We start from the raw sequence: 20,740 nt of genomic DNA on the forward strand, positions 1-20,740 counted from the left end.
ACTTTTACTTCCCTCTCTTATTACACAGTTGAGGGTTGAAAGAAGAAAAGTAAAAATAGTGGAGAGTTACCAGTCTCTTGGAAAGACGAAAAAAGTCTTAAAAGATGTGTAAGTCAGTGCATACCATCATTTTAGACTATAATGTACTCCATATTCTTATACTAATTCTTTTTGCATTAAGGTAACTTTATTAAAATTTGAATCAGATATTCGATGAATTGCAATTACTAGGACCATTACTGTTTTTTTTTTTTTTTTTTTTGGTTTATAGTACCAAAACCCTAAACCCGTTTCCTAGAACAGTACTATGAAACAACAAATGTGTATCTTCTAATAAGAGATTAGCAAAAGTAAAATAAACGGGATAAGCCTCTCCAAAGAAAGGCATGCAGTGATTGGTATGAGAACAAAGTCAACAAACATTGCATGTGTGAAATGAAAACAATGGGAAACAAAAAAAACAAAGGTTTAGGGTACATTTAACTTTGGAATTGGTCATAAATAGTAAAGAGTATATGTCACCAAGTTATCTTTATCAAAAACAAATTTATTACTGTGCTTTTAAGTAATTAGTTCAGACAAAACAAAACAACAAAAAAGAATGTAGTTTAGTATTCTTTTTTGTGTAATGGAGAGAAGAAGCATTACCGAAAAAAACTGAGTAAATGGAGAAGGATGACGACGAATTAACATAACGCATTAAGAAAGAATAAAGATTTAGTAGAGTAGAGGAGATTTGATAGGAAGAGAGAAGAGAGTAGAGTAGCTCCCCAACTCCAATTTCAATACACTGGGCTCCACTCACTCATCTCCCCTCAATTCTTGCTTCTTCTTCTTCTTCTTCTCCTTGCTCCTTATCACTGACACTGCCTTGCCTTTTCTTCCTCCATTGCCGCCGACTCACATTGAAACTCCTACACAGTCCCCTTCCTTCTTCACACCTTTCTTCTTTGTTTTTGCCTCTATCTCACTCTCCTCTTCCAAAAACAAGTAAACCCCCCCTCAGCTCCACACTTATTAACACTTCTCGTCTTGATTCTGTGAGCTCTGTTTTCCAGAAACATTTAAAATCAAGCCTTTATTGCATAATCTTTCTGGGTTTTTGTTTAGCTTGAGCTCCTTCCATTTGTGTACCCATCAAAAGAGTAAAGTTCCAACCTTTTTTGGTGCTTGCTCTCTCTCCCTCTCTCTCACAAAAACCCTAATTTCATATCCTTATCCAATTCCATGTTTTGCTCTGCTCAACTTGCATTTTCTACTTCTGTACAATCGTTTTCTTTCGCATAATCAAGCCGATTGTGTTGGATTCGTATCCTAAGTTAAAAAGTTCTGATCTTGTCCCTTTCGTATAGCAATGGACGATAATGGATCTGTTCATAGCTCTATGTTCGGTGATCTATCAACAGAAGAGGTCACAAGTAAGATCATTCTCACAGCTATCATTGTTCTATTCATTGCGGTTCTCTTCGTCCTTATCCTCCATCTTTACGCCAAACTCTACTGGTGGAGAATAGATCAGCTTCAGCAACAGCAGCAGCAGCAACAACAAGAGCAAGAACAAGAACAAGAAGAAGACCAATCATCATCCACTACTCCGCCTCCAATCACTCGCCGCCAACGACGCCGTTTCATCTTTGTACCAGGCCAAGATGCTCAATCCAACACTGGACTTTCCGCTTTTGAACTCAGTTCCTTACCAATTGTCTTTTTCAGACAAGATAGTTGCAAAGATGGTTTGGAATGCTCTATTTGCTTGTCTGAGCTTGTTAAAGGAGACAAAGCAAGGCTGCTTCCAAAGTGTAATCACAGCTTCCATGTTGAGTGTATTGATATGTGGTTTCAGTCTCACTCTACTTGTCCCATTTGTAGAAACACGGTTCTTGGTCCTGAGCAAGCTAGCTCAAAGAGAGTTGAACATGTTCCGGACAATGCAGATCATGCTGGTAGCACCAATAATAACAACCATGATGCTTTGTCTCAAATTTCAACTTCTTCTCCGGAATTCCCCACCAATGTCTTGGTCTGGGGTCGCCAAGATCAGGTTAGTACCGGAAACACCAATGTTGGGCCTCAAGAAGACGGTGCTGGTAATGCTGCTTCTCATAGCCAAGAAGCTGTTGTTATGGATATCAATGATTCTTCCATTAGAAGTCAAAATGTCTCATCATCGTCGTCATCAGTGAGGTATATTGTTGAGGAGGAAGAACCAAAATCTCCAATGACTACAAGGTTGAGGTCCTTAAGGAGGTTTCTGAGCAGAGACAAGAGAGTGGCTTGTAGCAATAGTAGCACTAGTAGCAGCAGCTCCAATGCTGTTACTTCTGTTGAACCTTGAAGATTGTTAATTTGTTATTATTAGTTGAAGTAAAATTGCCTGAAGATGTCAAACTGTGTATTGGTCTCGGCTCTTTATTGGCTGTGTTTGAGAGCTTTTCTTTGTAATTCAAGTAAATCATTTATCTATTCCACGGAAAACTGAAACTTAAAAGCTTACACAGATCAGGCTAAGAGTCCTATATTGTTCTCTAATCACATTCAAGGTTTGTAGAAAACTCCACTATGTTTACACTAACAAAAGACACCCCATAAGATCTTAGGAACAAGGGACACTGCATGAAGTTAGAAGTTCTTCAAGAAGCCAAACCATGGGACTACAATGAGCTTACTTATAAACGAGACAAGAGAACTAGCAAGCCAATGGTTTAAAAATAACTTGAAGAAACCAATCTAGAAAACACATTTGGTCTGGTGTAATGTTTTAGGCTAACCGATTCGGCATTTGTATGCAAAAAGGAAACTCATATGTTACTTTTTTCCTTCCATCTCTTCAAAGATAGCAATTAAAAAGAAATAAAAAGTTGGTGATTATCATAGTGACATGAGCTGTTAACCTGCAACGTTTCTTCTCATGAAGTTGGACTTAATTAATACTATTAGAAACAGCATCAGTAACCACGTGCCCCTATCACATGATCCTCATCTTAAACACACATATATTCACGGCTAATATGTATAAATCAATGTGGATGCATATGTGTATGCACCAGTGAGGTAGTGAATGATCTAGTAACCATCAAATATCTTCACCATCTGAACACAATTGGGGAAATATATAAGTTTATAGGCACAGCAGTCAAACTAGATCACGTGCTTAGATCCCAATAAGTCTCTTGGAACTATAATATAATCTACAAAGCAACAAGACTTTCAATCCCTATTCCTTTCTCTTTAACTCACACATATAGCTCACTACCAAAAGGTTTTCTCAATTGTAGTCTCCGAAACATAACAACCTACAGCATCAAGATAAAGAACAGATCAAAAAGAAAATCCACAATGAAGAGATTCCATGCATCGGCATCGATCTCAGCAGCTCTGATTATGTTACTTCTAGCTTTGTTTAGCAGCAAGAATAATGTAGAGGGTCGTCAGATGGCACCAACTTCCATGGATTTCACATCTAGTAAAGCTATGAGAGATTTGCAGATAAACAAGGGGACCAAGGAAGAGTCTCTAAGAGGTGAAAAAGATAGTTTCCGAAGAATCCCAAGGTCTGGCTCCAGCCCTATACAGAACAAGTAAAGACAAACACACCAATCAATTTTCAATCTTTACGCATCCCAAATGGTTTTCGCATATCTCTCTTGAGTGTGAATGATTGACACCAAGAGTGTATTTTTGTACCAGGATCGATCCCCTAACTGATGTAGGAGGAAATAGGAAACAACATACCACAGCAAGAGAACCATAGATATCATTTTCTTTTGTCTTAGATCTTTCCCTTTTTCTTTGAGGTATTATAGTGTATTTATCACTTATTTCTGGATGCCGTAATGTAATTGAAAGTTTTAAACATAAGAAACCTATCTTATAAGCTTGCTACTGTTAACAGTTCCTATAGTGGGCTTAGACCTCTATAAGTTCTTTTGGATTGTACTATGAGAAGACTGTTTTTATTAGATCTAGCCATGAAGGCTTCAGCTATGCTGGCAACTTCATAAAAACTTAGATATGGAAAAAAATGTGGCACAGAGATGAGAAAAATGCAGCATGATAAAATGACAGAGTAAGGAGGCTAACCTTCAAATTCTCATTTTATTTGAATGCCGATTCTTTCCAGTCATCTCACCAGAAAGGAAAGGTCTTTTGCTGCCAGCTAGTTTTGGTTTATCTGTAGCTTCACTAGTTTTATTCTTCCTCTGTTTTGCCCTTTTTTCACTTGCAAAAGGTTCATCCTTATCCCTTGCATGTTCTTCTCGATGACGCTTAATCCCGGAAGTAGGATGATGGTCAACCTCTTTCCTTGTGTTCTTTACTTCTAATTCCTGAGATGCATCTTCTGATGCGTCAGAGACAAAGGTGTTCTTTGGAAAATTTGATTTGTTGGACCCAAATGCAGAACAAAATTCGTTATATGTTGATTGCTTGGATTCTTGTCTTGATTTCCACTGCTCAGGTCTACTGGCATAACTGCAACAACAAAATGACTCCGCATCATATCAATAGTGAATGGGTTAAAAAATGCAGAAGATTACATGCATGCATCAGTGCTACATATACGACACCTTTTGACTAATTTTCTTAGGACTTTTACTTTTTTCTTTTCATCTGAAATGTAAATTCTTATGTTGGTGGTACCAGTTTTCATGATGTGTTACAACTTACGTCAAACAAAGCAAGGTAAGTTTTCTGAATAATATATCTTACCCATCGATATCAAGTTTCCTAAGCAGATAAGGCCCTTGTTTTGCTTTCGAGAGATCAACTCTCACATCCAACAGCTCAGTTGCTATGGCTTCCCTAAGTGTCAAGTTACATGCATCGAAGCACTTCTCAACAGTAAATGAACCAGATGTGTGTAATGAGAGCTCGCCAAAATGTCCACGTAACCTGCGACGAAATAATCGGTTAAAGGAAACATCATCAAAGTAAAGAACAATTGCCTGAAAAAAAACTGACAAGTAGCCCAAGAAACTAAATGAAAAAAAAAAAAACACAGGAAAAAACAGAATGAAAGACAACTCTGACTCTCCCTATGCTTCAGTTTTGGGTATTTAATCATATAAACAAGCTAGAGTATGGACTCTACGGGTTTTGAAATATATATATTTCCATATAACATCAAGAAGCAAGGCATACTTTATAATTAGTCTGCGTTTTTGTTTTGTAGCAGCATTTGAGGCAAGAAAGGCCTCGATGACACGTGCTCCGCTGGAATCTTTTGCTGTTTCAATGATATACTCAGCTTTCATAGATGTTAAGCTTGTTATGTATGGTTGTATATGATCCTGTGAGATTGACAAAAAGTTGGAATTACTGTCAATGCACATGAACAGACAAACTTGGTAGTTAAAACCTCTGAAACTATTTTTGTCAACACGTCAAGAGAAGGAAACATACGCTAGAAAACTTGAAAATCCCCTGAAGGATCAAAGAACCCATGACATGCATCTTTGCACCAGGTGCCCACTCCCATGTAGACTTATCTTGGTATCCAAAGTAGCTATCAAGAAACAGCAACCGTGGAACAATGGAGATACGGGATTCATTTGTCGAGCATACTGCACCAACAAGGGCCTCACAACACTAAAAAAAAAATCATTGCATAAGACAAAAAATTTGAAAGTAGAGAAGAAATAAATTTCATCTGAATGTAGAAAACATAGAAACCTTATGTTCATGACACTGAAGCTTCTGGGTAGCCGCTATCAGAGAAGCCACAACACCTGACTTTCCTTGCTCAAGAAGATCCTTGAATCTTGGAGCTAATTCTTCCCATATCAAACCCATCTTGTTAACAAAATCACTTGAATGTAAGTTTACATGCTTCAAGAGAACAACACAAATACAGAAAGAAAAAAATGAAGTGCGAGTCGATAAAGATACCTGCTCTTGATCTTTTGCATGGGAGATTAATGCTTGAATAACAAAATTTGCACATCGATCAACTGATAGCTTAAATAAAGAGTTCTTGAAAACTTTGTTGAATATTTCGTTATACAAATTTTCAGGGGCCACTTCCAAAATCACCTGAAAATGGCATTCAAACGCATTTACAAAAGGCAACTAAAAATTTGAACACTACGATTAAAACATGGAATCAAACAGATAACTAGCAACCATTCTAGATAATGTTTTGCATCATCTAACGCAGGCAATATGTATAAACAATTCCGCTAGAGGTTACACTTAGTTACCTCCACCAGATGACTGAATGAATTATCCTTCATTGACTCTAAAATTTCTTTGGCAACATTAGTATCTATATGAAACCCTTCTTCTTTTTTCTTCGAAGAGTTGCAGCCTAGAATAAGCGGAATGATTTCAAGCAACTCCTCATCTTGTTTCACCATTAGTCTGAGAGCCGTCTGTCAAGAGAAGATTAGTTAGCATCATTGCATCAGCGTGAACCAGGGAGCAAGATTAAAATAAAAGTGAATACGAAATAACTTGGTTGAAAATAACACAAATGATAAAACAGGGATATGAAACCTACCTGTAAGACCAAACTGCTATACTGATCGACTTGAAGATACTTCATATCCTCTCTGCTACAACTCAATAGCCCAGATAAAAGGTACTTGAGAATGTCTGGAAACCCTTGATGAGGGATCTCGAAATTACTCTCATCGAACTGAGACGTCTTCAAATTCAAACGTTTCGCCAGAGCTTTTGATGATTTTGAGCCATAAAGCTCAGGGGAATCTAAAGAGACTCCTTTGCAAAGACAAAGAAGCCTTCGAAGAACATGAGAACCATAGCAGTTGCACAACATATCAAGTGGTTTATCCACAATCACCTAACCAAGGGAAATAGTTCAATAACCAGTTTCATAAATAGAAGCAATATTCTCGAAACCAGCACAAGATTGAATAAGTACCTTGCATATAGAATCCAAAGCCTCCTCAATAACAGAATAAGCATCTGGATTTTCAAGATGAGTAGCCAAGGCTTTAAGAGCCGACTCCGCAACATGAGAACCAGACCTATCCATAGCAATAGCTGGGAACACCTCCGCAGAATTTCGTATAAAACTGCAAAGCTGGTCAAGCTCACATCCCTCAAGCAGAGTTTGCAAGACATGACTTATGATATAATCAGTTGCAATCTCATACTCCCTCCCTTTTGTTTCTTCAAGAGCATTTCCACATATCACTGAACGTTCCTCTAAATCAACTTCATTACTATCAAAGAGATTAGCAATCTCAGAGAAATACTTTGAAGTCTCTGGATCAATCTCTTTCCTACAAAAAAGATCAAACCCAATTCAGTAAATTACAGAGCAAAAAAAGGCGTTTGGGGTTCAAAAAAATCTTCCTTTACCTGACAAACTGATTCTGATGTTCAAACTCAGATTGTTTCTTTGAAGCTGCTGGCTTTACATTAGGTGCACCACCGGATTGGTTCCTCTTGTTACTATCTCCATCAAATCCACGGCCACCACCTCTCTGGTCCTTCCTGAACATTCCTTTTTTCCTATCACTGTGATTGTTGTTGCTAGACTTTCCTCGTTCACCCATCAAGCTATCTTCTTCAGTAGTTCTGTGCCTCCTCGATGGCAATGATTTGGAACCAACTGAAACCATGTAACTTCCTTATAGCCAAACTTTGTTTAAACCCTAAACAATTTTAACCCAGACAGGATCGGATGTCCCCAATTGATTTCTAGGGTTTTATTCTCGTCCTAGTGACGTGGAATATAACAAGTATTGGGTTTTGATCACGATTTTACTGGCCCTTTTAGGGCCCAATATTGTAGCCCGACTCTAGTTGACAGAATCGACAAATTTTGCAACATGACAAAATAGATGAAAGAGTAGAAGAGTAGATGTTACAAAATCATCAATTTCATCTTGCTAATTTTTTTTCTATTTTTGCCAACAACACCTTATTTAAAAATTAAAAGATTCCATTGGAGAAAAGGAGTTGAAAAATTCAAAATCTATTAATAATAATCATTGACAATCTTCTTTAGAATTAGATGATTGTGAAATATATAAATTCTTGTTACAAAATCATCAATTTAATATTTGATATTGTTAAAATTTTATAAATGAGAAAATGATTATTGTTTCTTAATCTTTGTGATTTTAGTCAAAAACTCTTATATACTGGGAATATATAACAGTACAATATTTAATATTAGTGATTTCTAAAATTAATAGATGTAGTACTCTAGATTTTTTTTTTTCTAAAATTTTAGTATCAACAAACAGTAATTTGATAATGGTAGAAACATATATGTTTATCCCAAATTAGTTGTGATTAGTATTAAATGACTTATCTTTCAGACAACCTTTTTTTTTTTGTTGCTAAGGACATGTCTTTTTATGGGATTAGTCTGTGTTTTTAACAGATAAAATTAGCCGCCTAAAATAAACCCTACAAAATATATTTTCGTCTATTGAAGAAAAAAAAAATCAATATAATTTTTGAACGTGGAGAACAAGGCAAAATTCTGTGTGCAGCAGGGCACTGGTTTTAGAGTACATTGGTTGGCACGCTTCTTCCTTCTGTGAGAGAGTTGGTGGCTCAATCTTGGGGACTTGAGTAGCACGTTCTGTACTATAAAGTTAAAGCTGATCAAAGAGAGATGCGGAGATTCTTAATTAGCCAAGCTAAAAAAGGTCTTGTCGACCATACGACTCGTCGTCAACATCACCAAACTCGAAGCTTTCTCTCTCTTCTTCCTCCTTCTTTTTCTTCTGCTAATTATCCTCGTGCTGCTCCTCTTGTTTCTCTGTCTCGTTTCATGAGTTCTACTTCGGACATGGCTGCTTCTTCTGATTCCACTTCTTCTCTTCCCGTTACTCTTGACTCCATCAATCCCAAGGTTGGTTTTCTAATTCTTCTATTTGATTGCTTTTTCTGAATTTGTGGGGTTTCTGGGTTTTTTTTTTGCTTGGATTGTATCTGGATTTGTTACTGTTTAGCTCAAATTTTCAATTTTTCCTGTGTGGGTTTTCTGATTTAACGCCAAAGGTTAGCTCTTTGCTTCTCCTTGGGTTTCCCAATGATGAAATCGACAAGCTTTGCTTTATTACAGCCGTCTGAGCTATGCTTCTGCTTAGGTCAATCTTCGTGAGGATTTATGTTTCTTTGCAGAATCCTCTTTTCCAAAATTTTCAAAAAATTGTAACTTTTTCCATCAAATCTCTGCTAATCAAAATTCTAATCTTGTTTTCACCGAAATGTCACCACATTCTTAATACTTTTCACTTTCTTTGTCATTACTTTTGTTATGAGTGTTACTTTCAATCATGCTGAGAACTTAGTTTTATTGTTAAATGAGATGGTTTTTAATTTTGGGTGGCAGGTTCTGAAATGTGAGTATGCTGTTCGTGGAGAAATTGTCAACATTGCTCAGGTCAGAGATTCATGTGCTTTGTTTGATAACATGGCAAACAATATTTGTAAGAATTTTTTTAAAGCTAATTGACTTCTTCTGTCTGGCTTTTGTTTTCCATATTACAGAAGTTGCAAGAAGACTTGAAGTCTAATAAGGATGCTTATCCCTTCGATGAGGTAAAATCTTGTTATTTATTTGCATAAATATGTTCTCTTGTACATGTTTGTTCTTTGTATAGTACTTATGATCGATATGAGTTTCATAGAGTGGATAGTTTAGTGTTGATGTTGCATATTCTTGAACTCTTTATAATTCCCAACAAGAAAGAAAATTTGAAGTCTTCACTGCTTTTGACAGATCATCTATTGCAACATTGGAAATCCTCAATCACTTGGTCAGCTGCCTATAAGGTTCTTCCGAGAGGTAAGCGAATGTTTTTGTTGCTCTTTTGTTTGTCATATATCACCCCTGAGATATAACTTCTGTGATCATCAATATGTGTCAGGTTCTTGCCTTGTGTGATCATTCAAGCCTTTTGGATGAGACTGAAACACATGGTTTGTTCAGGTATTGAACGTTGATCCTGAGGTTATCCATGTTATACTTTCGCTTTTAAGACTTGTACGCTCTATTGCTTATATGGTTTAAGATTGCTTCCCATTTGATTTTTAGTACTGATTCAATTGACCGAGCATGGAAGATTCTGGATCAAATTCCTGGAAGAGCAACTGGTGCTTACAGTCACAGCCAGGTTAGTCATCAGGATCTAATTTAAAAGTCCTTAACACTATATTTAGATGACCAACCTTATGTTGATAAATGATTCCATTTTCTTCTTCCCCAGGGTATCAAGGGATTACGTGACATTATTGCAGCTGGAATCGAAGCTCGTGATGGTTTCCCTGCTGATCCAAATGATATTTTCTTGACTGATGGTGCAAGTCCAGCGGTAACAGTCAAAACATAAACATTTTCTCATACAAGTATAGCAAGTCCTCTTAGAGGATCATGCTAAGTGAATTTGTTTTTTCTCTCTTCGCTTTATAGGTTCACATGATGATGCAACTTCTCTTAAGCTCAGAGAAAGATGGTATCCTCTGTCCTATTCCTCAGTATCCATTGTACTCTGCTTCAATTGCCCTCCATGGTGGATCTTTGGTATGTTCATTTTATCATTACGGAGTTTGTTGTTTTTTTGTTTGATCATTTTTTTTCATTCTTCTGATGGTCATTTTTTCTGCTTAGGTCCCATACTATTTAGATGAAGCAACAGGATGGGGACTGGAAATATCTGACCTTAAGAAGCAACTGGAGGAAGCTAAGTCGAAGGGCATCACTGTAAGAGCCTTGGTTGTCATAAACCCTGGTAACCCAACTGGGCAGGTAAAACCATATCTTCAAGACTTTGACTGACAAATTTAAGCACTTATTATGTAACTGTAACATTATCTCATGAATTTGGTTAAGGTTCTTGCGGAAGAAAACCAGCGTGACATTGTTAATTTCTGCAAGCAAGAGGGTTTAGTTCTATTAGCTGACGAGGTCTACCAAGAAAATGTTTACGTCCCTGACAAAAAGTTCCATTCTTTCAAGAAAGTTGCTCGGTCTTTGGGCTATGGGGAACAAGATATGTCCTTAGTCTCGTTCCAATCAGTCTCTAAAGGTAAATGAACAACCTTTTTTATTTGTTCAATGCTTTTCATTTGATGGCTTATATCTTTTTCTGTTGACAGGATACTATGGAGAATGTGGGAAAAGAGGAGGTTACATGGAGGTTACCGGATTCACATCTGATGTAAGAGAACAAATATACAAAATGGCTTCTGTGAATCTGTGTTCTAACATCTCTGGTCAAATTTTTGCTAGCCTTGTCATGAGCCCACCCAAGGTAAATAACATCTCTAGTTATCTCTAATCGTTTTTCGCCAATTCTTGCAACAGATAAAATGACTAATCAGTCTTTTTCATATTTGATCAGCCTGGTGATGACTCATATGACTCGTACATGGTAGAAAGAGATGGAATTCTCTCATCCATGGCTAAACGTGCAAAGGTGAGTTGAAAGATTCATTACAGTACCACCCTCTTAAGAAAATTTTCAGTCTCTTTTATAACGTTTCATAAGCTTTGAAAATGAATGTGCAGACTTTGGAAGAGGCTCTTAACAACTTAGAAGGTGTAACATGTAACAGAGCTGAAGGAGCAATGTATCTCTTCCCACGAATTAATCTTCCTCAAAAGGCGATTGAAGCTGCTGAAGCCGAAAAAACTGCACCAGATGCGTTCTACTGCAAACGCCTTCTCAATGCTACTGGTGTAGTTGTAGTCCCTGGTTCTGGCTTTGGACAGGTAAAAATTAAAATTAACCAAACCTTCACAAATGAGAAACTTCTAATGTTTTTTTCAAAAGGAGGATATATAACTTGAATCTGTGTGTTTTCGATTCACTGAGGTTATAGGTTCCTGGAACATGGCACTTTAGATGCACAATACTTCCTCAAGAAGACAAGATTCCAGCGATAGTGGATCGTCTCACAGCGTTCCACAAGAGCTTCATGGACGAGTTCCGTGACTAGAGAAACCTTAACATGAAAGATGAACTTAAAAGAACTTTCAAGAAAAGTGTAATCAGTCTGAGTAATTATGCTTTGATCAGACAACAGTGATCGATCAGACAATTTAATTTTAGGATATATGTACTCCAATGGCAATGCCAATTTAAGATATGAAGGTATGAAAAACCAAGATATGAAAATTTGATTATTATTTTTATTTTATTTTGTCATGTTTTCTATATGAATATATAATGTTTTGCCATGTTAAAAAAATATACTCCCTCTGTTTTATGAAGAGAGTGTCATTGGAGTTTTTTCTTTGTTTCACAAAGACTGTCAATTTATATTTCCAATGTGATTTTTAACATCAAATTTTCTAATTTACCCTAAACTCTTGAAGTTTTTCTTAATTCGTGTGCCGTGAGTCAAAATGACACTCCTTGTAATACAGAGGAAGTATATTCTTAGCCTGATTTTTCCATTTTATATATTTTATTAAGTAAATTGATGATTTTTTTAAAAAAATCATGTGTTAACAACAACAATTTAAAAACTGATAATAAGTGGGCTTAGTAATGGGCCTTGTACTCACAAACAAGGCTTCCAGACCTAAGAACTGAAATTTTTCTTCAATTTTTTTTCTTTTCATTTTATCAATTTTTCGGAATTTTCTCGAGAAAACAAAAAAGAATCAATGTGGCGAAGAACACCGTCGTTTATCCTCGATCGAACCTCGAGTTCACCTCCAATGGCCGCCGATACAACACGAGCCCCCATTCAAAAACCTGATTCCATTTCCGCTTATTACCAAACCCGCGCGGCGCATCACGGTGTCATTACAAGCGAATGGCTATCCCAAGCTCAAGCCGCCGTGGGCGGCGTCTCTGACTCTGGCGATGAACATCCTGTCTCATCTCCCACTGAGCTCGGGAACGAGAAGTCGTTTAATGTAATTGACGAGTTCAATAGCTGGAGAAAGCAACCGGATCTGGCTGAGGCCGTCGCGGCTATACGAGCTCTTGCTGCTGTTATTCGTGCCAGCGAAGCTACTACTATGATGGAGCTTGAGATTGAGCTCACAAAGGCCTCTGATACTCTCAAGGTGAAAAATTTGCGATTTCACTCTTGATTAGTGATTCTTAATTAGTGATTAGTGATTCTTGATTCTTGATTATTGATTCTTGATTCTTGATTATTGATTCTTAATTGAGAAAAGATTCAATTTTTTGGCAGTCATGGGACACTACTTCAATCTCTTTGACTGCTGGATGCGATTTGTTCATCAGATACGTTACGAGAACGTCTGCTTTAGAATACGAAGATTTCAATTCAGCAAAGTCTCGTCTTCTTGAACGTGCTGAGAAATTTGGGGAAATATCTTGCAAGGTACTTACTTACTTTATCTCTATATAAATGGAGTTGATAGATCAAAAAGGCATTTGTGATAGAAGAGAATGTCCAACTACATTGTGCAGGCTCGTAGGATTATCGCAATGCTTAGTCAAGATTTTATATTTGATGGTTGTACCATTTTGGTTCATGGACTCTCTAGAGTTGTTCTGGAAATACTCAAGACTGCTGCTCAAAACAACAAGCTCTTTCGAGTTCTCTGCACAGGTTCGTTCTCTTTTCCAAATCACGCTTTTTCATTTTAACAACAAGCTTTAGATATTGGAACTTGAGTTGTATCTGCTTAACGAGACATTTTGTTTCTTGTGATCTACATAATCTTGACTTAGTAGTATTTAGTAGCCTCTCTCTGAACCCTTTTAATGAATATATTGACAGAGGGAAGGCCGGATGGAACTGGAGTTTTGTTATCGAGTGAGTTATCGAAGCTTGATATCCCAGTGAAGCTACTGCTTGATTCAGCTGTAGCGTATAGCATGGATGAAGTAGACATGGTGTTTGTTGGGGCAGATGGAGTTGTAGAAAGTGGTGGTATTATCAACATGATGGGGACATACCAAATCGCACTCGTGGCTCACAGTATGAACAAACCTGTCTATGTCGCTGCCGAGAGTTACAAGGTAACTGAAACGGTTTTATAAGATCCAAGAGATAGAGAGAGTGTGGTTAATGATACAAAGTTGTGTATTTGCAGTTTGCTAGGCTTTACCCATTAGACCAAAAGGACATGGCACCAGCGCTGAGACCAATTGAGTTTGGCTTAAAGATTCCAACAAAGGTGGAAGTAGAGAGGTCGGCTCGAGACTATACTCCGCCTCAATACCTAACACTCCTATTCACGGACCTTGGTGTTCTCTCTCCCTCTGTAGTTAGCGATGAGCTTATTCAACTCTATCTCTAATTTCAACTCCTTAATTAATAATTAACTCTTTATTAAGTTTGTTTCTGAAAGTGGAAATTTTCAGTGTTGATCCTTCAAAGATCTTCAATGTTGATGTTTTTGATCCGTGAAAACCTTACTTCGGTCTTTGAGTCAGTTTTCTGATCGATTCGATTCATCCGGGTTATCGACATATATTGACTTGTCTCATTTTATGTCATCTAATCGGCCATTTGGCACGTTCTCCGGTAACAATGTTAACTTTAAAATCTATATCAACTATGAAAGTACCACTTCTTACATTTTCCTACTAGAGACTCATCCTTAGTCCTCGTATTCCAATTATTGACTACATGATTTTTGATTACGACTTGTCCGTATGTGGAATTTGTTCAGTTCTAACAAAGCACAGTTACATCATCTCCATGGGCAGTTACCGATCCTCAATCTCGAATTGTTACAAATTACAACCATCGACAGGTGAATTAGAGACAAGCTTACCTCAATTCAAGCCAATGGTTGGAGAGAGTATTACAATACCATTTTTTGTGAGCAAAGATTCTTGTTGGATAAAATACGACATTAACGGGGGAAAAAAAAAAAAACAAAGAAACTGGCTAGCCAAAAAAACCCCAGTATCATAATTATTAATAAATTAACTCCATATATGTATAAAAAATATATGGAGTCAATGTCCGAACACAATCTTTTTTTTTTCAATCTAAAAACTTGAAAGCATAAGTTAATTTAGATAATCGAATTTAAAATCAACCTATATTTATATGTAAATAAACCAAAAGTGTAATAATAAATTAAAGAAAACACTTCACTGTCTAGGTTTTGGAGACATAAATGGAACCGCAAGATCCAAACCAGCATCGTTACCTAGATAACCTCCTCGATCGTTACTAGCCATCAGGTTTTCATTAGTCAGTTTCCAGTCAGCCATAGCCATCTCATTTGGAAACGCCGGAAGATTCTCAACCGTCCGATCATTACCCATCTGGGAGATCCTCGTCAGTAGATTTTCCCTTAACACACTCAAGGCCATCTTGTACTCTTCCATATCCTCCTCCGGTACACTCTCCACCGCTCTCTCCCACCACATCAAACCGTCGTTATTCTCACCTCCTGCTGCCACGTTACCTCCGGGGTTCGTCCTCAGCATCACCGGAGTCTTACGGATGTATTTATCGACGAGTGTGTCCACGTTACCAAACGAGTAGATCCTATCGCAGCGTGAAAACGTTATGATACCAATCTGTGCGCCGCAGAGAACGCTTAACTCGGCGGCTTTTTTGAAAAGACCGGTTCTGCGTTTCGAAAACGTCACTTGCCTTCGGTTCTCAACTTCGATCTCCTTGATCTCTATCTTTTGTCGACCTTTGGTGGTTCGAGGCTTTTTTGGTGTAGTCTCTTTTTTTTGGTTGGCAAGCAAGTTAGGGTTTCGAAGGGGCTTTTGTTTCGCGGGAGGTAAGCAAGTGATAGTTGAAGCTTCTCCAACATCCTCCATATTGGAGACAAGAATGAAAAGATGATGATTATGAGTTTGACAAAGCTTTCTTTGAGAGAAAGATTCGGATTTATATTTATATACATAGTTTTCGATCAAATATGGAAGTTTTGTATCATCATAATATATGCTAATTGTGGTATTAAATGCGCCTCAATAAGTTAACTTTATTTTTGGAATGATTCCATTAAAATTAACATTAACTTTTTTTAACCTAAGTTTCGTGATATTATTTCCCAAATTTACGAGATATACTTGATCCTTTCTATTTTACCCTTTTTGTTAATTAACCGAATGAATAATTATGATATGCTAATATATATATTGGTCAAATTAAATATATGCATATCGATTCTCAAAGAAAACATTGGCTATATGAAATGATACGTATAAAATCCCATTTTCTTGGGTCGTAAGTTGCCATTGTGAATATTTAATTTAATTTAAATTATTTTATTTTTCCATTTTTAGTCTTTAATTAACCACTCAACGAACCATAGCGGATTAATTAGCCTCTTGACAAAGATTCAAAGTTTGGTCGATAGATTAATTTAGATTTATAAAATGCGTAGTGGAGAAAACCATGGGTTAGTTAGTCAGTATTAGAGACTACTTATGGTTTCGAAATTGAAAGCCGTACCCCTTTTGATAGTTTAACACAACTTGGATTAACAATTACTATAATTAATTAACTTTTTTTGTTAAATTTATACTAGTATATATATCAAATTGTTGTCAACAGCTAGCTGTACATAAATATTGTGTTCATTAAGGTTATTTCATAAAGGTATTTACCTAATCACGCAATAATAACCACTAAACACATTGGTTAACCAACATCCCAAAGACTTGTTCTTCAATATGAAACTGTTACAAGTTACTAGACCATTTGGTAAATGACTCCTAACTATATATATATACGGTCTCTGTTTTTTGAAAAAAAAAAATACGGAATTTAAATGAACTAAACAAAATAAATGAATGTGATTATAGATGTCTTAGATTAATGACATGATGTAAAGAAAGGACTGTGGTTTTTTTATTTGTTTTTTTTTTCCAAAATTTGAAAAGTTTTGAATCATTACAATTGGAATGTAAGAAGGAAAATATATTTTAAAAATGGTGAATTAAAAGAAAAAAATAGAAGTAATTTACTTAATCTTCAAATTAATCCTTTATTCACCTTTATAATTAACATTATCGGTAAGATTGAAAATCTATGATATTATGCGATTGGCCATAAAACTAGGTAGGGCGCATTAAAGTTAGATTTAAGAAAGAAAAAAAAAATCACCATCATTAAAACTCAAAATATACAGTGACGAAAAAAAAGAAGTTCAAATATACGATTCATTAATGTAAAATTTACATTAATTAAAAGATAAGACTGGATTTACATCCAAGGCAAAAACGAAGAGAGATAAGATCGAATAATAAATTTTAATAATCTGAGTTATTATAGTATTCATCAATTCCGCTAAGTGCAGAACGGCGTACTGTAATTATAAAGTTAACCTATGCTTTAAGAGCAACAGGCAAAAAAACGGTAAAATTTTAAAATTAACTAATATCCACTTGTCCCAATTGTCATCACGCGTAGTCTTTTTTTTTTTTTTTTTGGCATATAAAGAGTGCTGCTACGATACAAAGCAACAATGAGAAACACACAAAGCAACAAATCGTACTTTTAACCCCAAAACTTTTTTTAGTACTTACTATTTACTGATTTACACCAAAAATGTGTGGAGGAGCTGTAATTTCCGATTACATAACGCCGTCGTCGGAGTTCGATCAAGAGAAGATTGGGAGAGGTAAGAAGTCTTCTTGGACAAGTAAGGCTGTCTTTGATTGCTCAATCGACGATTTCAACGGAGATTTTGAAGAATTCGAGTCGGACTTCTCTTCAACTCGTAAACGTGCATCATCAGGTGAGTTATGATTCTTTATTTTCTTCTGTGGTTTTGTTTTGTTCTTAGCTTGGTTGGTTGTTCAATATGTCTCAAATGCTGTGAACTTTATTATCCATTGATAGGCTCAGCGTTAGATGGGACGAAGAAACAGAGTAGTCGATACAGAGGAATCAGGAGAAGACCTTGGGGGAGATGGGCGGCTGAGATACGTGATCCAACCAAAGGAGTTCGAGTTTGGCTGGGGACTTTCAATACAGCTGAAGACGCTGCTAGAGCTTATGATCTTGAAGCTAAGAGAATCCGAGGAGCCAAAGCTAAGCTCAATTTCCCAAACGAGCCTTCTAAGAAGCGCATAGTTGAGGCTAAGACTGTGCAACTGATACAAGAGAAGAAGAATCATGAGGCTGATATTGGATTGGCGGTGGCTAGCTCAGTGCCTAGTAGTAGCCATGTTGATTTCTTGTGGCTCCGAGATGTCATCATGGGCGATGCGAAGAAAAAACAGGAACTAAATGATGGTGAAGAAGAAGGCAACGTTAATGCTGCTCTGCTTTCGGAAGAGCTTCTAGCTTTCGAGAACCAGACAGAGTGTTTCTCGCAGATTCCGTTTATAGAGGGAAATTGTGATTCCTTAACATCGTTGAGTAGTCTCTTTGATGGAGACAATAACATTGATCTTTGGTCCTGAACGATGTACAAAAGACATGAGTTCTTGTTTTGTAAGAGTGTGTTGCACACTACTAGCTTTAGATTGAATTATCGTTCTTTCCTACTGTCAATATATCAATTAAAAAAAAAAAGCCACTTTTGTCATTTTAATTCTGTCTTAGTGTCTTGCAAATCCTGAGTTTCAGTTTTATAATCATGATGTAGAAAGAATTGTTGTGAAGAACCACAATATCAATTCATATTTGTGATAAAGCCTCAAGGGATAATATAGTAGAAATCTTTTTGATTCAAAACAAAAAAAAAAAAGTGCAAAACAAAATAATCTAATTGTCTTAAGAGAAACAAGTGAGAAGAAAAACAGTTACGGTTCGATAACTCTTCAATCCCAAAGTAACAAAAAAGCATGTCTATAACCCTTAAACCATAGAGTAAAGGCTATCCACTTCAGTCCCAACTAGCAGATGGAGCACCTGTGGGTGGCGCGGCAGCATCCCATCCTCCCTCAGCTGCTGGAGCAACTGGAACAGCAAAAATAAAACACAATAAGAAAGCATTAAAAATCAAGATTGCTTGATATGAGATCAAGAATAGGGTTTCTTGTTATATCTTGTCAAAAACTCACCAGCAGAATCACTCCACGAAGCAGCAGCAGGTGCGGCAGCGATTGGAGCCTGAGCTTCTCCTGGCCATGCACCATCAGGTATCTGAGCAGTGGTCCATTGGTCTCCACCAGCCATTCCGTAATCAGCAGGAGGAAGTCCAAAGTCGGTGGGAGGGGCAGCTTCATCTTCATCCTCTGGCTTAGTCTCCTCAGGCTCCCTGTAAAAGAACAGGTCAACCTGTACAAACATGCAAAGTTTTAAATGAACTGTTCTCGACTGTCAGAACACAGAGAGATCCAAAGATGATAGTAATCCTCTTACCATGACATCCCACTTCTGTCCACGTTGAATGGTTCCACGCATCTGAAGGACCATGCGAGCAAGAAGCCAGAAAAGACACCCAATGCTGTGCTTTCCCTTGTTGTTGGCAGGGATACCAATGTCAACAAATCTCATTGGAGAGTCTGTGTCACAGAAAGCAATGATGGGAATGTTTCCCAAAGCACCTTCCTTGATTGGCTGCAACACAAGAAATGAATCAAAATCAATAAACCAACACTTGTTATTAAGAAAAAGAATCAATCAGCAAATAAGAGTTTACCTGGTGGTCAGTTCTTGGGTCGGTAAGAATCAAGAGCCTGGGTTCACTGAAGGAAGTTTGCATCTGATTGGTGAAGGTACCAGGAGTGTGCCTTCCAGCAATGGCATTGGCTCCAGTGTATTGAGCAAACTTCAGGACAGCTCTCTGACCATAGGGCCTAGCAGACTGAACAATGATGTCCTGTGGGTTTTCAATGGCAACAATAACACGAGCAGCCATCATGAGCTTCTCCCATGTTTTGCCAAGGTTGAAGATGTAAATACCTGAGAAAGACAAAAATCAAAAACAACTAAGTTACATCCTATATCATGTCGCAGTGCAGATTTAACCAAAAGAAACAGAACATAGCACCCAAACAATCTCTAACACCACTTCAAACCAAAAACAGCTCTGACTAGGTTAAATATCTCATCCACAAGCAAAAATCTAAATTAAACCAAACGAAACCAGAACACTTGGCTCATTTCTTCATCATACACTAAAAAAACACTTCCATAAAGAACAACACCAGAGAAGACACAACAAAACGACTTTTGTATGTTATTTATAAATTGCAGAGAAGAGCGAGTGATGAACCGCACTCGCTAGTCTCAAGGTTCGAGCATTTCAAGTGAGCCACCGTTTAGATCCGTCGTGTTAATCTCTATTTCGGACATAAAACAGTGAAAAAAAACTAGAACGGCCAATAAATCCAAAACCAAGGAAGATCATAAACAAAGCGAGAACAACATCAAAAGTGACATAAACATACTATAGAGAAACTCAATACTCAGATCATCTACATAACGTATAGTACAGATTTGCATATATATAACACGAGAATGAAGGAAAACAGAAATATACCGTCGTTGCGTCTCTTGAAGACGTAACGCTCCATCTGGTAATTGCAATTCTTGGTACCGAGATGAACCTCAGCGGCACACATCATCCTGATGTCAGCTTCCCTCTGGGAGAGTTGAGCTGAACTAGCAGATCCATTAGTCGCCATTTTCTTATCTCTCTTCTTCTCCGGGACCTTAAATCGCCGCAGATAAGCTTTAGCTTTGTAAATCACACACAAAAGAGAGAGAGGCGTCGAAACTGGTAGCGCTTATAATGGTAGAGGGTATTCGCAAAACCCTAATTGCGTAAAAGTCGGTTTTGCCCTCACATATATCATTAACCTCTGGTTTAAAATAAAATCGAACTCAACCAACGGTTTAATTATCCGGTTTGTATTAAACCGAAATCCAAGTGTACCACAACATCACA

General features: G+C 37.1%; 7 protein-coding genes and 1 pseudogene across 8 annotated transcripts; 5 read left to right on the top strand and 3 right to left on the bottom strand.

Annotated features, from left to right (window-relative positions):
* The first annotated feature begins 581 nt into the window (after positions 1-581).
* LOC104712834 (RING-H2 finger protein ATL3 pseudogene) lies at positions 582-2,475 on the top strand (annotated as a pseudogene). The gene has a single exon (XR_015564975.1). The product of XR_015564975.1 is annotated as an RING-H2 finger protein ATL3 pseudogene (transcript).
* A 625-nt stretch (positions 2,476-3,100) lies between these two features.
* Positions 3,101-7,689, bottom strand: LOC104712836 (pumilio homolog 23). Its single transcript, XM_087464593.1, has 11 exons — positions 7,324-7,689; positions 6,881-7,244; positions 6,497-6,799; positions 6,198-6,368; positions 5,887-6,030; positions 5,671-5,790; positions 5,401-5,586; positions 5,140-5,288; positions 4,708-4,890; positions 4,081-4,470; positions 3,101-3,565 (listed from the first exon to the last, which is right to left on the bottom strand). The coding sequence occupies exons 1-10, from the start codon at positions 7,584-7,586 to the stop codon at positions 4,083-4,085; spliced, it is 2,271 nt and encodes a 756-aa protein (XP_087320719.1). The 5' UTR covers positions 7,587-7,689; the 3' UTR covers positions 3,101-3,565; positions 4,081-4,082.
* LOC104712835 (uncharacterized) lies at positions 3,337-3,959 on the top strand. Its single transcript, XM_010429811.3, has 2 exons — positions 3,337-3,578; positions 3,688-3,959. Exons 1-2 carry the CDS (start codon positions 3,337-3,339, stop codon positions 3,749-3,751), a joined length of 306 nt encoding a protein of 101 aa, XP_010428113.1. The 3' UTR covers positions 3,752-3,959.
* A 745-nt stretch (positions 7,690-8,434) lies between the features above and the next one.
* On the top strand, positions 8,435-12,104 carry LOC104712838 (alanine aminotransferase 2, mitochondrial). Its single transcript, XM_010429814.3, has 14 exons — positions 8,435-8,833; positions 9,317-9,367; positions 9,475-9,525; positions 9,707-9,772; positions 9,855-9,916; positions 10,022-10,100; positions 10,194-10,298; positions 10,397-10,507; positions 10,595-10,732; positions 10,817-11,012; positions 11,083-11,237; positions 11,328-11,402; positions 11,495-11,698; positions 11,809-12,104. Exons 1-14 carry the CDS (start codon positions 8,594-8,596, stop codon positions 11,923-11,925), a joined length of 1,650 nt encoding a protein of 549 aa, XP_010428116.2. The 5' UTR covers positions 8,435-8,593; the 3' UTR covers positions 11,926-12,104.
* Positions 12,105-12,355: 251 nt separating this feature from the next.
* On the top strand, positions 12,356-14,328 carry LOC104712837 (uncharacterized). Its single transcript, XM_087464594.1, has 5 exons — positions 12,356-13,006; positions 13,138-13,290; positions 13,380-13,521; positions 13,693-13,934; positions 14,009-14,328. The coding sequence occupies exons 1-5, from the start codon at positions 12,599-12,601 to the stop codon at positions 14,213-14,215; spliced, it is 1,152 nt and encodes a 383-aa protein (XP_087320720.1). The 5' UTR covers positions 12,356-12,598; the 3' UTR covers positions 14,216-14,328.
* A 692-nt stretch (positions 14,329-15,020) lies between these two features.
* Positions 15,021-15,710, bottom strand: LOC104715817 (agamous-like MADS-box protein AGL61). Its single transcript, XM_010433189.2, has one exon. The coding sequence runs from the start codon at positions 15,705-15,707 to the stop codon at positions 15,021-15,023; it is 687 nt and encodes a 228-aa protein (XP_010431491.2). The 5' UTR covers positions 15,708-15,710.
* Positions 15,711-17,355: 1,645 nt separating this feature from the next.
* LOC104751085 (ethylene-responsive transcription factor ERF073-like) lies at positions 17,356-18,430 on the top strand. The gene is made up of 2 exons (XM_010472961.3): positions 17,356-17,635; positions 17,740-18,430. The coding sequence occupies exons 1-2, from the start codon at positions 17,446-17,448 to the stop codon at positions 18,303-18,305; spliced, it is 756 nt and encodes a 251-aa protein (XP_010471263.2). The 5' UTR covers positions 17,356-17,445; the 3' UTR covers positions 18,306-18,430.
* Positions 18,431-18,554: 124 nt separating this feature from the next.
* LOC104751086 (small ribosomal subunit protein uS2z) lies at positions 18,555-20,634 on the bottom strand. The gene is made up of 5 exons (XM_010472962.2): positions 20,333-20,634; positions 19,490-19,752; positions 19,210-19,407; positions 18,909-19,125; positions 18,555-18,804 (listed from the first exon to the last, which is right to left on the bottom strand). Exons 1-5 carry the CDS (start codon positions 20,475-20,477, stop codon positions 18,731-18,733), a joined length of 897 nt encoding a protein of 298 aa, XP_010471264.2. The 5' UTR covers positions 20,478-20,634; the 3' UTR covers positions 18,555-18,730.
* Positions 20,635-20,740: the final 106 nt, after the last annotated feature.

Source organism: Camelina sativa, chromosome 9 (assembly GCF_030686135.1).
Source record: "Camelina sativa cultivar CO46 ecotype springtype chromosome 9, ASM3068613v1".
In the NCBI taxonomy this organism is placed as follows: Eukaryota; Viridiplantae; Streptophyta; class Magnoliopsida; order Brassicales; family Brassicaceae; genus Camelina; species Camelina sativa.

What these genes read in the sequence shown, in the direction of transcription:
- LOC104712835 (XM_010429811.3), top strand. Translation starts at nt 3,337, where the DNA reads ATGAAGAGATTCCATGCATCGGCATCGATCTCAGCAGCTCTGATTATG. An exon ending in TCCAGCCCTATACAGAACAA is followed by an intron (nt 3,579 to 3,687) that starts GTAAAGACAAAC and finishes TTTTTGTACCAG; the next exon opens with GATCGATCCCCTAACTGATG.
- LOC104751086 (XM_010472962.2), bottom strand. Translation starts at nt 20,477, where the DNA reads ATGGCGACTAATGGATCTGCTAGTTCAGCTCAACTCTCCCAGAGGGAA. An exon ending in ACCCAAGAACTGACCACCAG is followed by an intron (nt 19,408 to 19,489) that starts GTAAACTCTTAT and finishes CTTGTGTTGCAG; the next exon opens with CCAATCAAGGAAGGTGCTTT. An exon ending in GACAGAAGTGGGATGTCATG is followed by an intron (nt 19,126 to 19,209) that starts GTAAGAGGATTA and finishes ATGTTTGTACAG; the next exon opens with GTTGACCTGTTCTTTTACAG.
- LOC104712836 (XM_087464593.1), bottom strand. Translation starts at nt 7,586, where the DNA reads ATGGTTTCAGTTGGTTCCAAATCATTGCCATCGAGGAGGCACAGAACT. An exon ending in CATTCAGTCATCTGGTGGAG is followed by an intron (nt 6,031 to 6,197) that starts GTAACTAAGTGT and finishes TGCCATTTTCAG; the next exon opens with GTGATTTTGGAAGTGGCCCC. An exon ending in TTCAGTGTCATGAACATAAG is followed by an intron (nt 5,587 to 5,670) that starts GTTTCTATGTTT and finishes TTTTTTTTTTAG; the next exon opens with TGTTGTGAGGCCCTTGTTGG.
- LOC104715817 (XM_010433189.2), bottom strand. Translation starts at nt 15,707, where the DNA reads ATGGAGGATGTTGGAGAAGCTTCAACTATCACTTGCTTACCTCCCGCG.
- LOC104712838 (XM_010429814.3), top strand. Translation starts at nt 8,594, where the DNA reads ATGCGGAGATTCTTAATTAGCCAAGCTAAAAAAGGTCTTGTCGACCAT. An exon ending in GAAACACATGGTTTGTTCAG is followed by an intron (nt 9,917 to 10,021) that starts GTATTGAACGTT and finishes TTTGATTTTTAG; the next exon opens with TACTGATTCAATTGACCGAG. An exon ending in GTGCTTACAGTCACAGCCAG is followed by an intron (nt 10,101 to 10,193) that starts GTTAGTCATCAG and finishes CTTCTTCCCCAG; the next exon opens with GGTATCAAGGGATTACGTGA.
- LOC104712837 (XM_087464594.1), top strand. Translation starts at nt 12,599, where the DNA reads ATGTGGCGAAGAACACCGTCGTTTATCCTCGATCGAACCTCGAGTTCA. An exon ending in TTGGGGAAATATCTTGCAAG is followed by an intron (nt 13,291 to 13,379) that starts GTACTTACTTAC and finishes TACATTGTGCAG; the next exon opens with GCTCGTAGGATTATCGCAAT. An exon ending in CTTTCGAGTTCTCTGCACAG is followed by an intron (nt 13,522 to 13,692) that starts GTTCGTTCTCTT and finishes ATATATTGACAG; the next exon opens with AGGGAAGGCCGGATGGAACT.
- LOC104751085 (XM_010472961.3), top strand. Translation starts at nt 17,446, where the DNA reads ATGTGTGGAGGAGCTGTAATTTCCGATTACATAACGCCGTCGTCGGAG. An exon ending in TCGTAAACGTGCATCATCAG is followed by an intron (nt 17,636 to 17,739) that starts GTGAGTTATGAT and finishes ATCCATTGATAG; the next exon opens with GCTCAGCGTTAGATGGGACG.